The 15,883-nt window shown below is 41.2% G+C and overlaps 2 protein-coding genes across 3 annotated transcripts in view; both read right to left on the bottom strand.

Moving 5' to 3' along the window:
• Positions 1–15,883, bottom strand: part of TANGO6 (transport and golgi organization 6 homolog) — a 182,939-nt gene that overhangs the window by 99,460 nt on the left and 67,596 nt on the right. For both annotated transcript variants that reach the window (XM_032611851.1, XM_032611852.1), the window contains 2 exons: positions 9,452–9,967; positions 7,030–7,087 (listed from right to left, as the gene is read on the bottom strand). In XM_032611851.1, coding sequence (XP_032467742.1) covers positions 7,030–7,087; positions 9,452–9,967 — 574 coding nt within the window. The remainder of the gene's footprint in view (positions 1–7,029; positions 7,088–9,451; positions 9,968–15,883) is intronic.
• On the bottom strand, positions 13,200–13,523 carry LOC116743457 (non-histone chromosomal protein HMG-14-like). Its single transcript, XM_032611864.1, has one exon. It carries the CDS (start codon positions 13,521–13,523, stop codon positions 13,224–13,226), a length of 300 nt encoding a protein of 99 aa, XP_032467755.1. The 3' UTR covers positions 13,200–13,223.

Here is a 15,883-nt window from a genome sequence, read left to right as displayed (position 1 = left end):
TGCTCATGGGAAAGTAAAATGGTGCAGCCACTTTGGAAAACAGTTTGACAGTTCCTCAAAGGGTTAAACATAGAATTACTATATGACCCAGTAATTCCATTCCCTCATGCATACCCAGGAGCAATGAAAACATATGTCCACACAAAAACTTGTACACGAATATTCATTACAGTGTTCCTCATAAGAGCTTAAAAGTAAAAACGACTCAAATGTCCATCAACTGATGAATGGATAAACAAAATGTGGTTAATCAATAGTACAATGGAACATAATTCAGCCATGAAAAGGAATGAGGTCCTGATACATGCTACAACATGGATGAACCTCACAAATGTTATGCTAAGTGAAAAGGACTAGACAAAAAAGTCCACACATTCCATATTATGAAAAGTCCAGAATAGGCAAATCCATAGAGACAAAAAGTAGATTAGTGGTTCCCAGGGGCAAGGGAGAGTGAGGAATGGGAAATGACTGATAATGGATATAGGGTTTCTTTTTGAGATGATGAAAAGTTCTAAAATTAGATAGTGGTGATGGTTGCACAAATCTCTAAATATACCAGAAACCACTGAATTACACATTCTAAATGGGTGAATTTCAGGTGTGTAAATTAAATCTCAAATAAGAAGTTTAAAAAATGGGGATAATGTCTATTTCCCAGAACTACTTCAAGAATTTACTGCGCTAGCATATATGACAGACATTCGTTAAATGCCCATTTGTTAGTTAGGTGGTACAAGGTCTGGACACAAAAGAAATCTTCCCATTTCAAGGACATAAATGGAGATGATAAACTTCACAGGACTACATTCCAAATTTCAATGCCCGATCCAATTAGATGGTCCTTCAAGGGATAGAATTATTTTCAGTTAATGGTTGCCCAACTTAGTTTATTTGAAGTAGAAATCTGAGAATGGATAGGGAGTTCAGTCTCTGACAAATTAAGACTTGTAACCCTGCTCAGTTTGAAACTCTGTAAAAACAATTTCACCTTGTATCTACTTTCCTCCCTTCCAGGCCTTTTGCCTTCCCTCCCCTTGGCTCTCTTGCCAGAAATGAAAACTCTTCTGTGAAAGGAAAAGGGTAGAAGAGTTAGTGCAGTTTGTTCAAGCATGTCAAGATGTCTAGATTCTCTTCACTACACACACTGGCATACTTTTCCCTCCCATGCTTGGCTCAGAGCCTAGGGTTTCTCTCCTTTTTTCCACGAGCCTAGTAGTTTCGTCCAAAGATTCTTTTGACACCGATGGGGATCACTTGGATCCCTGAAATGCATCTATCACTGGTGTTGCTTTCAAAATGTTCTTTAAATAATTAAAAGTGACTGCGAGGACACACAAGCAGATGCACACTAAGATAAATAACTTAGCTATAATATCTTATTTGAAGATCATGTATTTATTTATCACATTCATTACTGAATATCTATTTTAAGACTGAAATGTGGAAAATGCCCCAAACATCAAATATACATTATGGGACTTTTTTTTTTTAACATCTTTATTGGCGTATAATTGCTTTACAATGGTGTGTTAGTTTCTTCTGCTTTATAACAAAGTGAATCAGTTTTACATATACATGTGTTCCCATATCTCTTCTCTCTTGCGTCTCCCTCCCTCCCACCCTCCCTATCCCACCCCTCTAGGTGGTCACAAAGCACCGAGCTGATCTCCCTGTGCTATGCGGCTGCTTCCCACTAGCTATGTATTTTTACATTTGGTAGTGTCTATATGTCCATGCCACTCTCTCACTTTGTCACAGCTTACCCTTCCCCCTCCCCATACCCTCAAGTCATATGAGACTTTTTTCTTAATTTATTTATTTATTTTTGGCTGAGTTGGGTCTTTGTTGCTGCACATGGGCTTTCTCTAGTTGCGTTGAGCAGGGGCTACTCTTCATTGTGGTGCGCGGGTTTCTCATTGTGGTTGCTTCTCTTGTTGCGGAGCACAGGCTCTAGAGCGCAGGGGCTTCAGTAGTTGTGGCACGCGGGTTCAGTAGTTGTGGCACACAGGCTCAGTAGTTGTGGCTCGTGGGCTCTAGAAAGCAGGCTCAGCAGTTGTGGCGCACGGGCTTAGCTGCTCCACAGCATATGGGATCTTCCCGGACCAGGGCTCAAACTCGTGTCCCCTGCACTGGCAGGTGGATTCCTAACCACTGCGCCATCAGGGAAGTCCCCATTATGGGACTCTTAAGGACATATTTTAAGTCCTATTTTGGAGAAGAGAAAGACTGCCACTTTTTATCTTATACACTTTCTTGCCATTTAAATGTTTTTAAAACAATAAGAATGTATTAACTTATATAATGATGATGATGATAAAACAATGAGAAAAAGAGTATATAAGAAGTCTAAAAAGGAGAGACACTTAAAGGACACAGTCTAAGATTAACTGTTCTATTTATAAACTCTGGATTGTAACTGGAACTCAGCAACTTGTATAAAATTCTCTGCCCAAAGAAGCTGCCTTGAGTGTCTGGGAGCAGCTGCTATGAGAACTAAGTCAACCATCACTTTCTCAGTAGGACTAAAAAGAGATGCAGTATTTCATAAAATTAAATTTTAACTCATAGGGAATTTAGTTCTCAGATTGTTGTGATGTACAGATAATATGTACATCAGACATTCCTGTATCAGGCATCAATAAATATCTGTTGAATGAATGAGCTTATTTAATTCCCCTCTGCTCTGTGCCTTGACTGCAAACAAAGTTGGTGAGAAATTACAAAAGAGATCCAAAATAACAAATAAAGCAAGCAAAGGATACCTTGTAACTTTTACATGGAAACATTCAGTCAGCCTAGAAGAGTAAGACTTTATACACACACTTACTCATACTCCCCAAAACTAATGCTACTCAAACCACAGCCAAGCCCCCTTGTACTACAGGACATTTACACATGGGCTGGTCTTGTCTGACTGTCTGACTGGGCATCTAGAATGGCTTGGCTCTGGAGTTTTAGGCCTGGGCAAATGAAATTGGCAATGCAGGTGGGAAAATTCAGCTCTTTCCTTTCTTAATGGGAAATTCACCTAAGGCCTTGGCCTTTAAGTGCATGTTACAAACACCAAAAACATGAATTAATTCAAATTTGTGTGCCATGGGGCCCAGAGAACAGAAATTAGACCTCTACCTCCCACGTCCTTCATCCCTAAATTAGCTACTAACTGATTAGCACACCAATTAAAAGTAGTAAAAACAAACACAAAACCAACAGTTGTGATTTTTATAGCAGACCCTATAGGCTAATGAGCTCAGTGGGTTAATCAGCTAAGAGGCTTATTCCAAACAGCCATGTTGCTGTATGAGAATGACACACCACTGCTTCCTGAAAATCTTGTGCAAAAAAAAAATCAGTGAGAAACATCTCCTTGACAGTATTACAGTTTCCTGGAAAAAGTACAGGATGACTTGTTTTCTGACTTATTAATTATCAGCATTTTAGGTTCTTGCCTCATTGATTTATTTGATTTCCATAAGTGCCATTCATTGTCATGTGGCTTCCTGAGTCCCATCAAGCCCTCAGGCTTATCTCAGTTCTTGGTCTCTGCGACCTCTCAGCTGCCTGTAATTACTTTCTCTCTCAACATGCTCCACTCTTCTGCTCTGCCTAGCTGTTCTTTTATCTTTGTGACTGGTTATTTTGTCTCCATTTTTTTTTTTTTTTTTTTGCACAGTACCCGGGCCTCTCACTGTTGTGGCCTCTCCCGTTGAGGAGCACAGGCTCTGGACACGCAGGCTCAGTGGCCATGGCCTCACGGGCCCAGCCGCTCAGCGGCATGTGGGACCTCCCCGGACCAGGGCACGAACCCATGTTCCCTGCATCGGCAGGTGGACTCTCAACCACTGCGCCAGCAGGGAAGCCCTATTTTGTCTCTTTTGAAGAATGTCTTCTTGTTTTTTAACTAAGTCATGAAACTCATTGTGAAAGTGTTTTGTACTATATAGTAGGTGCACAATAAATGTTTGTTGAGTAAAGAATGAATTCCAAGGCTCAGGCCTTCATTGCTGTACACTTTCCCCTCTGAACTCTCTCTTAAGTTTCAACTTCCAGGTCTGCATAGAGGATACCCAAACTACACCAAGAAATAAGTAGCCAGTATGGAGCTGCACGTGCCTTTGTGCTCACAGAGAACCTTGCCTGAAGGACTGCATTACTGGCTTCAATTCTCCACCCCTCCCTGCATCCATGTCCTTTGCTCCGTGACTTGGCAGTTTGTCCCACTAAAGGGACAGAGTATATTTCTCCATCCCTTGACTTTTGGGTTGGGCCACATGACTTGCTTTAGCCATCAGAATGAGGCAGAAGCGATAGGTTGTCAGTTCCAAGCTTAGCCCCGAAGACGCCTCTCGAGTTTATTCTTGCTCTCATACACTTCTGCCATCACCACACAAATGCGCCCTGGGAGGCCCTGGACCGGGATCATCTGGAACAGGTGTAGCAGAGCTACTGCAGCCCACCGACCTGCAGGGAGTGGCAGGGCTGCCCAGCCCAGACCAGGTCAGCTGAACCCCATTTGTCTACAGATTCATGAATGATAATAAATGAGTGATAATACATGATAATAAATAAATAATACTGGGTGTTGCAGTAATCTATCATGTAGCAGGAACTACCAGACAGAATCGACCTACTCAAGCTTTAGCTCTGAGAAGTTACACATATCACCACATTATTACCTAGCAATCTAACAACAGAAATAGTAGTGATATGATGATGATGATAACATTAAAATCGTAATAGCTAACATATCGAACATTTAATATGCACTAAGCACTTTCAAGATATTAACTCATTTAATGTTAGCCCCTTTTATAAACTTTTAATGATAGAATAGTTTTAGATTTATGGATTTATTGAGAAGATACACAGAGGGTTCCCATATACTGCATACCCAGTTGCCCCTATTATTAAGTTTTACATTAGCATGGTACATTATCACAATTAATGAACTAATACTGACATTTCATTATCAACTAAAGTCAATAATTTACTCAGATTCTCTTAGTTTTTCTCTAGTGTCCTTTTTCTGTTCCAGGATCCTATCTATCATATTATATTTAATCTCCTTAATCTCTGACAGTTTTATCCCTCTCCTCCTCATTAAATTTTTTTTAAACATCTTTATTGGAGTATAATTACTTTACATTGTTGTGTTAGCTTCTGCTTTATAACAAAGTGAATCAGCCATACATATACATATATCCCCATATCCCCTCCCTCTTGTGTCTCCTTCCCACCCACCCTATCCCACCCTTCTAGGTGGTCACAAAGCACCGAGCTGATCTCCCCGTGCTATGCAGCAGCTTCCCACCAGCTATCTGTTTTACATTTGGTAGTGTATATATGTTAATGCCACTCTCTCACTTTGTCCCAGCTTATCCTCATTAAATTTTATTTTATTATTTTTTTGGTGATAGCTTTATTGAGATACAATTCACATACCATAAAATTCACCAATTTAAAATATACAATTCAGTAGTTCCTAGCATACTAACAGAGCTGTACAAACATCACCACAATCAATTTTAGAATGTTTTCATCACCCCACAAGGAAACCCTGTACCCTTTAGCTATCACCTCCCAAACCTTTCCCCTTTCTCCCTAGCCCTAGACAACTGCTAATCTACTTTCTGTCTCCATAAATTTACCTATTCTGGACATTTCATATAAAGGAACCATACAATATGTGGTTTTTTGTGACTGGCTTCTTTCACCTATAATGTTTTCAAGGTTAATCCATGCTGTAACATGTCTCAGTACTTCATTATTATTTTTGGCTGAATAATATTCCATTGTAAATATATACCACATTTTGTCTATCCATTCATCAAATGGTGGACATTTGGATTGTTTCCACCTTTTGGCTATTATGAACATTCATGTACAAGTTTTTGTGTGGACATATGTTTTCATTTCTCATGGGTGAATACTTAGAATTGCTGGGTCAAGTGACAACTCTACATTTATCTTTTCAAGGAACTGCCAGATTGTTTTCTAAAGCAGTTGTACCATTTTACATTCCTATTTAGCTCCCTTTTTTACAGGTAAGAAATTGAAGCCCAGAGGGATTAAGTAATTTGCCAAAGTTCATACAGCTGAGAAGCAGGGGAAAGGGTGGTGCATCCTGGTGATCCATCTCCAGCCCCCAGCCCCTGAGGACTATACCACACTGATGGAGCCAAGAGAAACTGTGAGCTAATTCTGCCTTCTCACCGTGTCTGCTTCTTACCCCTTTTCATGAGGCCTCTCTCTAGATTTGAAATCCACAAATTAATGGAGATGAGAACAACAAAGAATCACAAAAGAGAAATAAAATTATTGCAAAAAATGTTTTGATGATGAAATATTATATATCCTGAGATTCTTTTAGCTTAAAGACAGAGCAGGGCTTCCCTGGTGGCACAGTGGTTAGGAGTCCGCCTGCCAATGCAGGGGACACGGGTTCAAGCCCTGGTCCGGGAAGATCCCACATGTCATGGAGCAGCTGGGCCCGTGTGCCACAACTACTGAGCCCTCACGCCTAGAGCCCGTGCTCCCAACGGGAGAGGCTACCACAATGAGAGGCCCGTGAACTGCAATGAAGGGTAGCCCCTGCTCACTTCAACTAGAGAGGGCCCATGCGCAGCAATGAAGACCCAACACAGCCAAAAATAAATAAATAAATACAAAGACAGGACAAAGGTGCACAGTGACAGTAGTCAGGTTCCTAAAAGGCCAACATAATGAGAGCTCATGTGTGAGCCATTCTTTACCTCCTTGAATTAGAGGAAATGGGATTTAATCTATAGAATGATAAGTAAGCATAAAGGCTTCCTTATCATTATGAGATACTGAAACTTTCTAGGACCCCTTTAGGAACTCTCCAGGAATATTATCACGACTGAAATCAAGTCCTAGCTAGGAGACAGGAAGAGGGACAAAATGTCCAACAGTCTGTGGCTCTAGGAATTTAGAGATTTTGTGCAAACATACATGATATAATCTTTGGTCCACAAACTCAAAGTCCTTTAACCAGGACTAACTTACCCTGAATGGCAGACAGATATATAAAGGTGTCTTCATGCTCCAAGTTCTCCAAGAATATCTGTAACCACAGAACAGAGTAGTGATATGATTCACAAACAGCAAGCAAGATTTAAGAGACCCTTAGAGCAGCCTCAAAAAAAAAAAAAATGCTTTTCTTCCTCTTTGTTGTAGCGAGATATCAGTCTGTCTTCAGAATCTTGTGGGGAAAACAGTATATATGTTTGAAGTCCCATTGTTATAATAGCTAAAAGAGGGTAGCGATTATAGGGGAGAACTTCTTGAAGTTGTTGAGTATACACCAAGAATAGGCATGGAAGCCAAAATCTGGAAGAACAATCCTCAACATTTTTTCCACTATAGCCCACTGTAGATAGCCCATTCTTAGAAATGACCTGACAGACTACAGGCCCTGACACACAGAGGCCAGGTTCGGGGTTATGTCCAATTAATGGCACACCTGCTATAATTTGATCCTTTTCTTTTGCACTCAGAAAGTGTATGGAAATGCAAGTGCAAGACGGAGATATTATTGGGATAACCTTGAATCTGTTCTATTTTTAAATATCTTTTGCAAATTTCAGCACTTCAACTGACATCAGTAACAAATTACTCTCAACACATCTCATAATTTAGGAACCCACCAGGGCACGTCAACCGCAGTGGGTACTGCTTATCTAGAAGATATGACAGTTGACATGTTAGGCTTAGGCCCTAACAGAAGGGCCAGAGGAAGACAGTGGCCATATGCCCATGTCCTTCCTGCTTGGTATCTAGAAGAGGGGGGGGTGTCTTTCCATATATAGTGATGTGTCCTTTACAGGAACAGCAATTCTTGACATCAACTTGATACTGCTAGTCTCCACATCTGTGGCATGTTAGGGAGAGCTCAAGATTAGTTAAGTTGGGAAGATGGCCAGGTTGGAAGGGGTGGAAATCATGTATGGCGTAAGAGAAGCTTAATCCAGGGAGGTAGCCATGGGAATGAAGTGGAACAGATAGATTTGAAAGACTTCTTGAAAAAAGAATTGACAGGACTTGATGACCAATTATATATAGCAGATGAAAGTTAAGTTAGCTAAAGAAAACTCCAAAGATGTTCATAGCATTAACCATCTAAATAGGTGTGTGAAGGCATATTTTTAATGATTACTCAAAGGAGATATATAATTTGAGGTTTTCAGCAACATTTCAATGACAGCAAATCCTTGGCACATTTCTGTGCCTCAGTTTTCTCATCTATAAAATGAGGATAATGTTAATATTTTGGTCGTTGCCAGGATTAGAGATAATGTCTGAAAGGCATAGGGCCTGGCTCAATAAACAGAAGTTATCATTACACTACTGGTTCTAAAACTTTAGTGACTAAAAATAAATGTTTTCAATCAGAATTATAATTCTTAGTCTAATGGCTAGAGTATATGGAAAAAATAATAGTAATAATATAATAATGATACTACTAAACCTTTATTGGGTGCTCATTATGTGCTTGCCACTATAATTCATGCTTTACATGGATTATTTTATTTACGTATTTATTTGTGTAGGCTGTGCACTGCGGCTTGCGGCATCTTAGTTCCCTGATCAGAGACTGAACCTGGGGCCCCGGCAGTGAAAGCGCCAAGTCCTAACCATTGGATGCCAGGGAATTCCCAAATTATTTTATTTTAAATCTTTCAACATAAAGTGCGTCCAGTTACAATTATCCTCACTTTACAGATGTAAAAATTGAGGCTCAGAAAGTTTAAGTGACTTTGTCCAAGAAAATGATCTGCGATTTGATCAGTCGTCTCTAGACCCTTGGCTCTTAATCTCTAACCCATACTGAAGTCAGGACAATTTCCACAAAAGGGAAAAGATCCCCAACTAAGCATATACAGTCTCCCATATAAATCCACGATATAAAGAACAGCCTTTTCACTGTGATGGAGGGAAAGTGGGGAGGGGACCCAGTTCTGTCCAAAGCCCCTCTGAAAGGGGCCCAGAAAAAACAGGTGGCTTATCTTGGCTGGTCACAGTGTTGAAAGGGGCCTTACCTACCAGAAAAGGAATTTGCTCTGAGAATTTGCTCAGGGTCTTCTTTCATTGGCTCAAATGTTACTAGTTTGTGAAGCCATGTCAAGATCTACTTCCTCCAGATTTTCAACTCTCTCCTTCTCCTGACCGTCCACAGGGTTTCTTGCCTGTAAAAGTTCTGACACTCTGCTCGTGTTCAATTGAGTCTCATGTGTATCTAAGTCTTTCCTGTGTCTGAGTCTTGCCTCCATAGAACAATTACAATTTCCCCAAGGGTGGCCTAGGACAGTGCTTGATACAAGTCAAGGCTCCTGGAAAGTGGTCTCACTGTGTGTGTGTGTGTGTGTGTGTGTGTGTGTGTGTGTGTGTGTGTGTGTGTGCATATGCGTGTGTGTGGTGTTCTACTCACCTTGAGAAGCTTCTCCTGCATCTCAAGGGCTTTTGGTTCTCTCTGTTCTATCCAGCGAGAAAGAGTTCTCAGGGCAGCAGCCCGTGTTGGAATTTGAGGATCATAAGCTGATAAAAGAGCATCCTGGAGCTGTTCTGTGGTTATGCTTCCTGATTTCTGGTTTGTAGTGATGCTGGGCTCACGGACTTCCTGAGGAATGAGTGGAGCATTAGGTGTCAGGCTTGTTTGGTTGGATGTGCAATGGCTTCGCTGTTGTTCAAGGTGGTGATAAGACACATTGCTGTATCTTTCATGACTGGTTTGTTGCTGCTCTTCCCTTTTCCCTCCTGGATCCTTTTTGTTCAGGGTACTCTGGGCAGCCACACTGACAGCCTCAGTGGAAAAGGCTCCGTGGGTAGAGATGGTGATGCGGAGATCAACGGCGAGTTCTTGGATGACAGGGTCAGGGTATGTGTTGGAGACCTTCTCCAACAGAGGCAGCAATTGCTTCAGAATGGCAAATTCACTTGACTTCAACTATAAAATGAAATGAAAAATGCCAAATCCAAATTAACATAGCGGATGTTAATATGACCTCAGCACAAAGCAACAGATCCTGAGAAAAAGGGGTAGGAATGAAACCTTGTTCCTGGTGTAATCAGCATATAGCCTGAGTCTGGTACTCTCATACTATGGTCGAATAATTACAGCTAATATTTATTGAATATTGTGCAGGTACTTTTCTAAGTTAAAAAACATATATCAGTAATGCAAATTATTACTCTTTTTTTCCCTCCCCACTCCCCCGCATATAATTAGTCTTAATTTTTACAATCTGATGGGCAAAACATGGCTGCTTATTATTTTAATTTGCATTAACCAGTCATATGGTGAAATTCTTTTATATTTTGATTTTTATTGTATTACTGTATTTTTTAATTTCATGTCCCTTTTGCCATAAAAAGATGAGTTCATATTAGCAAAGTACTTAGTGCCTGATACACAGTAAGTGCTATGTGTATGTTTTAAAAATAAATACAGTAAACAAAATATACACATACATATTCATGGCCCTATGATCTAGTTACTATTATTATTTATATTTTAAATGGGGGGAGGGACTTCCATGGTGGCGCAGTGGTTAAGAGTCTGCCTGCCAATGCAGGGGACATGGGTTCGATTCCTGGTCCAGGAAGATCCCACATGCCGTGGAGCAACTAAGCCCATGCTCCACAACTACTGAGCCTGCGCTCTAGCGCCCACGAGCCACAAGTGCTGAGCCCACGTGCCACAACTACTGAAGCCCACGTGCCTAGAGCCCGTGCTCCGCAACAAGAGAAGCTACTGCCATGAGAAGACTGTGCACTGCAACAAAGAGTAGACCCCGCTCTCTGCAACTAGAGAAAGCCCACACGCAGCAACAAAGACCCAATGCAGGAGAGAGAGAGAAAGAGATGGGTAAACAGGGGAGAAACTGAGGCATAGAACAGTTAGGTAACATGTCTAAGGTCACACAACTAGAAGATGGTAAGATGTGAACTCAACAAGTCTGGCTCCTGCAGGGGGGATGCATTCAATCCCTGGTCCGGGAACAAAGATCCACATGCAACACAGTACAGCCAAAAAATAAAAAATAAATTTAAAAAGCATAAAAATATATATATTTGGGAATTCCCTGGCAGTCCATAGGACTCTGAACTTTCACTCCCTGCCCGGGGAACTAAGATCTTGCAAGCCGCATGGTGCAGCCAAAAAAATAAAATAAGCAAACAAGTCTGGCTCTAGAGTCCACACTCTTACCTAAACCTTACACAGTCTCACTTGAATGAATAAAGCTCTTCTTATAAAGTGGCTGGTTAGCATACAAGGGCATCATAGGTCTGGAAGGGACTGGGATGATAACTGGCAGAAGGGAATTTCTCCTAGAAAATGGGAGTGAAACTACGTAAGATCTTATTCTCTCCAGAAGCTTTGTTCTAATCATGCCTTACTAGGAAAGGTGCACGAGAGGTCAGTGAAGAAACAAGAATCAGTGGTGATCCTTTTCTGTTTGAGAATACTGGAAAAACTGTCATATGAAGCTTCATGAAGCTTAGATCATTTGAAAACCTTGCACGTCTTAAATCCTTTTTAGAACAAGGCAGGCTATTTATTACTTACTCATTCATGCACTTCATTATCCAACCAACCAATCAATTGACCAACTGTTTTCACAGGACCTATATAATATTCTCATGTTATACTTCCACAGGATTGTTACTGTTCATTTTCTCTACCACTTTCCTCCCAAGGAAATGAAAACTTGAGGTATATGTCAGGTTTGTACCTGTAGAATTTCACCATAAAAATATGTCACCTAAGAAAAGGGTCAACTTTATCAAGAATCTATGTGGAACTGGAAAACACATTTTAGAATAATTATGCAAGTGTTATCATTATGCTAGACTTCGTTCAATGCCTCTACAGTATCATGGACCTTTGTTTTTTCTTTAAGCACCTGAAATGGGAATATCTACTTATATCTATAGTGTATGTAAAAAATATGTACATTTTTATGTACATATGTATATAAAAGTGTATGTATACAAGTATCTTCTTTTTGATTTTTTTTTTAAAAATAGATTTATTTATTTATTTATTTACAGCTGCGTTGGGTCTTCGTTGCTGCCCACGGGCTTTCTCTAGTTGCAGCGAGCAGGGGCTGCTCTTCGTTGCTATGCGCGGGCTTCTCATTGCGGTGGCTTCTCTTGTTGCAGAGCACGGGCTTTAGGCGCGCGGGCTTCAGTAGTTGTGGTGCGTGGGTTCAGTAGTTGTGGCTCATAGGCTCTAGAGTTCAGGCTAAGTAGTTGTGGCACACGAGCTTAGTTGCTCCGCAGCATGTGGGATCTTCCCGGACCAGGGCTTGAACCCGTGTCCCCTGCATTGGCAGGCGGATTCTTAACCACTGCGCCAACATGGAAGCCTTCATTTCCTTTTTTTCTTTCATGATTGAGATTTTATTGGTTGTTTTGAGGATCAGTACACAGACATTTCAGTTTGTACACAGTTCTCAACATACGTACCAAAAATCTAAACAATTATGTAGTTGTGATTCTTTTCTGAACAGTTATTCCAGTGACTTTCCAGCTTAAAATTTGGAGGCAAATTTTCCTTCACAGGATATTAAGTACCAATATCTTCAAATATTGATATGCTGTTACATCATAAGTTCCACTAATTCACAATTTAATATCATATACACTACATACTCAAATTGTCAATCATTCACAGCACATTAACAGTTACTAGAAGAACTGGACTACCACGACCAAAGATGTTACAGAGTACACAAAATTCTGCCTAGGAAAGCCAAGATCGAGGGGTGAATGGTTTGCTTTAGGAAACAATTCTACCAAAAACAACATGGGAAGAGAAGTAATTTAAAGTGTCTAAGACAGTAACTGCACAACTGACTCCAAACTGCCATTTAGTATGCTTTGTATTATAGGATAGAAAAACTACCCTCCATCTGTGGAATGTTAAGCTGACACCCAAGACAATCAAAGCCTCCCATATTCAATATCCCACTATTTTCTGGTTGTACCAAAAAATAAACAACCAGCAAACAATTTCACCTCTTAAAGAAAAGCATTTACACTTAAAAAATGGGATGAGGTGGGATTCCCTCCTTTTTATAAATGTTTCTAGAGTTACTAAAAAACTTGCATTTACAAAATAGTTGATAAAAATATTCCTCTGGATTGTACAAGAAGGGAGACAGGGACCACTGACAGGACCAGGTGTCTGATATTAATCAGACGGCTTCTTTCTCTCCTGCTTCATCAGAAGCTGGGCTCTCCTTGTTTTTAGTTTCTTCATTTTCTGCAGGTAAGTCTTCTTTAGTCTCTTGGTTAGCCACTTCAGCCTGTTTTCCCTTTGCTCCTCTTTTCCCTTTTGTTTCCACTTTTTCGTCTGAAGATTTATCCTTTCCTGCCGCCTTTTTTGGCTTCATTTCCACTTTTGCAGGAGTCGGTTTACCTGACAACCTCGCCAATCTCCTCTTGGGCTCCTCCTTTGCCACGCCCTCGGCAGAGCTGACCTTCCTCTTGGGCATCGTGACGGCGACGCGGGCGCGTGCCGGGTACATGCCAGGTGCCTGTGCGCCGCGGCGCGCCTGAGAGCCTTCGCGAAGCTGGGCTGCCTGGCCGCTACCTCTCCTCCCACCACCCCTTCTTTTTCATTTCTGTTACAACAATTTCTTCTTAAAAAGATACAATAGACCAATGGCACAGAATAGAGAGCCCAGAGATAGACCTACACAAATATAGTCAACTAATTTTTTTCTTTGAAGGATCTCAAAGATTATTTAGCCTGACCTCAGGACTTTCCTCGTGGCACAGTGGTTAAGACTCTGTGCTCCCAATGCATGGAGCCCAGGTTCCATCCCTGGTCCGGGAACTAGATCCCACATGCATGCTGCAACTAAGAGTTTGCATGCCACAACTAAGGAGCCCACCTGCCACAACTAAGCAGCCTGTGAGCCACAACTAAGGACCCCACCTCCTGTAACTAAGGAGCCTGCCTGCCGCAACTAAGACCTGGTGCAACCAAATAAATAAATAAAACCTTAAAAAAAAAAAAAAAAAAGGTTATTTAGTCTGACATCACCGTTTACAGGCAACCCAGAAAGGGAAATTGTTTAGCTCCAGAAACTGAGAAATGGCAGAACTGGGCATGACCTCCTGACTTTCTTTCCACTGCTCTTTCTCCGACATAGCTAATTTTCCTGATCCCAGCCCAGACAAGGATGACATTTCTGTTGATGGTTGTTAGAGCAACCGGTGGACAAAGCTAATTATCCAAGGAAATATTCTTTATAGCAGGCTTTATTCTCCTCTCAGTAAATATTATGCCCAAATGAGTGCTTTCAAGTTGATGGCCCTTGGCACCCCCTTGCCTTCTAATAATTGCCTTATAAATTAATTCCTTATAAATTGCCTTTTGATGCATTGAGTGCCGGGGTAGATGCCGAGCACTGTGCAGAACTTTGCAACAATGAGACGCAATGCCTAAAACTGCAAAGAAGGATGCTTTGGACTGGTCCCCAGGGGACCTGGATTCCAACTCCCTGACCCTTCCACTAACTCCCTGTGGCACCTTGACAGGGTATTTCCATCCTCTGAACCTCAGTTTTCAAATGTGCAAAATAAGGCTGAACTCCTTCCCAATTTCGGGTCTGTGAGATGAACTGGGATTCTGGAATGCCCACCTGATAAGAATAGGAAGTTGCACCCAGATTTATTTTCTTAACTCAGATGTCACTCCTAACTCAGATAGTCAACTGATCTTTGACAAAGGAGCAAAGGCAATACAATGGAGAAAAGACCAACTTTTCAGCAAATGGTGCTGGAACAACTGGACATTCACATGCAAAAAAAATGAATCTAGACACAGACCTTACACTATCACAAAAATTGACTCAAAATGGATCATAGACCTAAATGTAAAATGCAAGACTATAAAATTCCTGCAAGATAACATAAGACAGAAAATTTAGATGACCTCAGGTATGGTGATGGCTTTTTTAGGTGAAATACCAAAAAAATCCATGAAAGAAATAATTGATAAGCTGGACTTCATTAAAATTAAAAACTTCTGCTCCGCAAAAGACAATGTCAAGAGAAAGAGATGACAAGGCACAGACTAGGAGAAAGTATCTGCAAAAGACACGTTTTGATTATGGACAATTATCTAAAATATACAAAGAATTCTTGGGACTTCCCTGGAGGCACAGCAGTTAAGAATCCACCTGCCAATGCTAGGGACATGGGTTCGATCCCTGGTCTGGGAAGATCCCACAAGCCACAGAGCAACTGACCCCGTGCGCCACAACTACTGAGCCTGCGCTCTAGAGCCCGCGAGCCACAACTATTGAGCCCACGTACCACAACTACTGAAGCCTGCACGCCTGGAGCCCAGGCCCTGCAACAAGAGAAGCCCCTGCAATAAGAAGCCCACACACTGCAACAAAGAGTAGCCCCTGCTCTCCACAACTAGAAAAGATCAGTGGTTGCCAGAGGTTAGGGGGAGGGAGGGATGAATAGGCAGCAGATTTTGGGGTTAGTGCAACTATTAGGTACAGCACTATAATGGGGGATACCTGTCATTATACATTTGTCAAAACCCATAGTGCACAGTACTAATAGTGAACCCTAATGTAAACCACAGACTGTGGGTGATGATGATGTGTCCATGTAGGTTCATTGATTCTACAAATATACCACTCTGGGTATGGATGTTGACAGTGGGAGAGGCTGTGCATGTGTGGGGGCAGAGGGCGTATAAGAAATCTCTGTACCTCTTGCTCCATTTTGCGGTGTACCTAAAACTGCTCTAAAATATAAAGTCTATTTTTAAAAAACCCAACCACCTTTTCTACCTGTTTTCAAACTTTTTAGTCATTGTGGGATTCAC

The sequence above is a fragment of the Phocoena sinus genome, chromosome 19, assembly GCF_008692025.1.
Source record: "Phocoena sinus isolate mPhoSin1 chromosome 19, mPhoSin1.pri, whole genome shotgun sequence".
NCBI classification, from domain to species: Eukaryota; Metazoa; Chordata; class Mammalia; order Artiodactyla; family Phocoenidae; genus Phocoena; species Phocoena sinus.
This window is presented reverse-complemented; position numbering and strand designations above follow the sequence as displayed.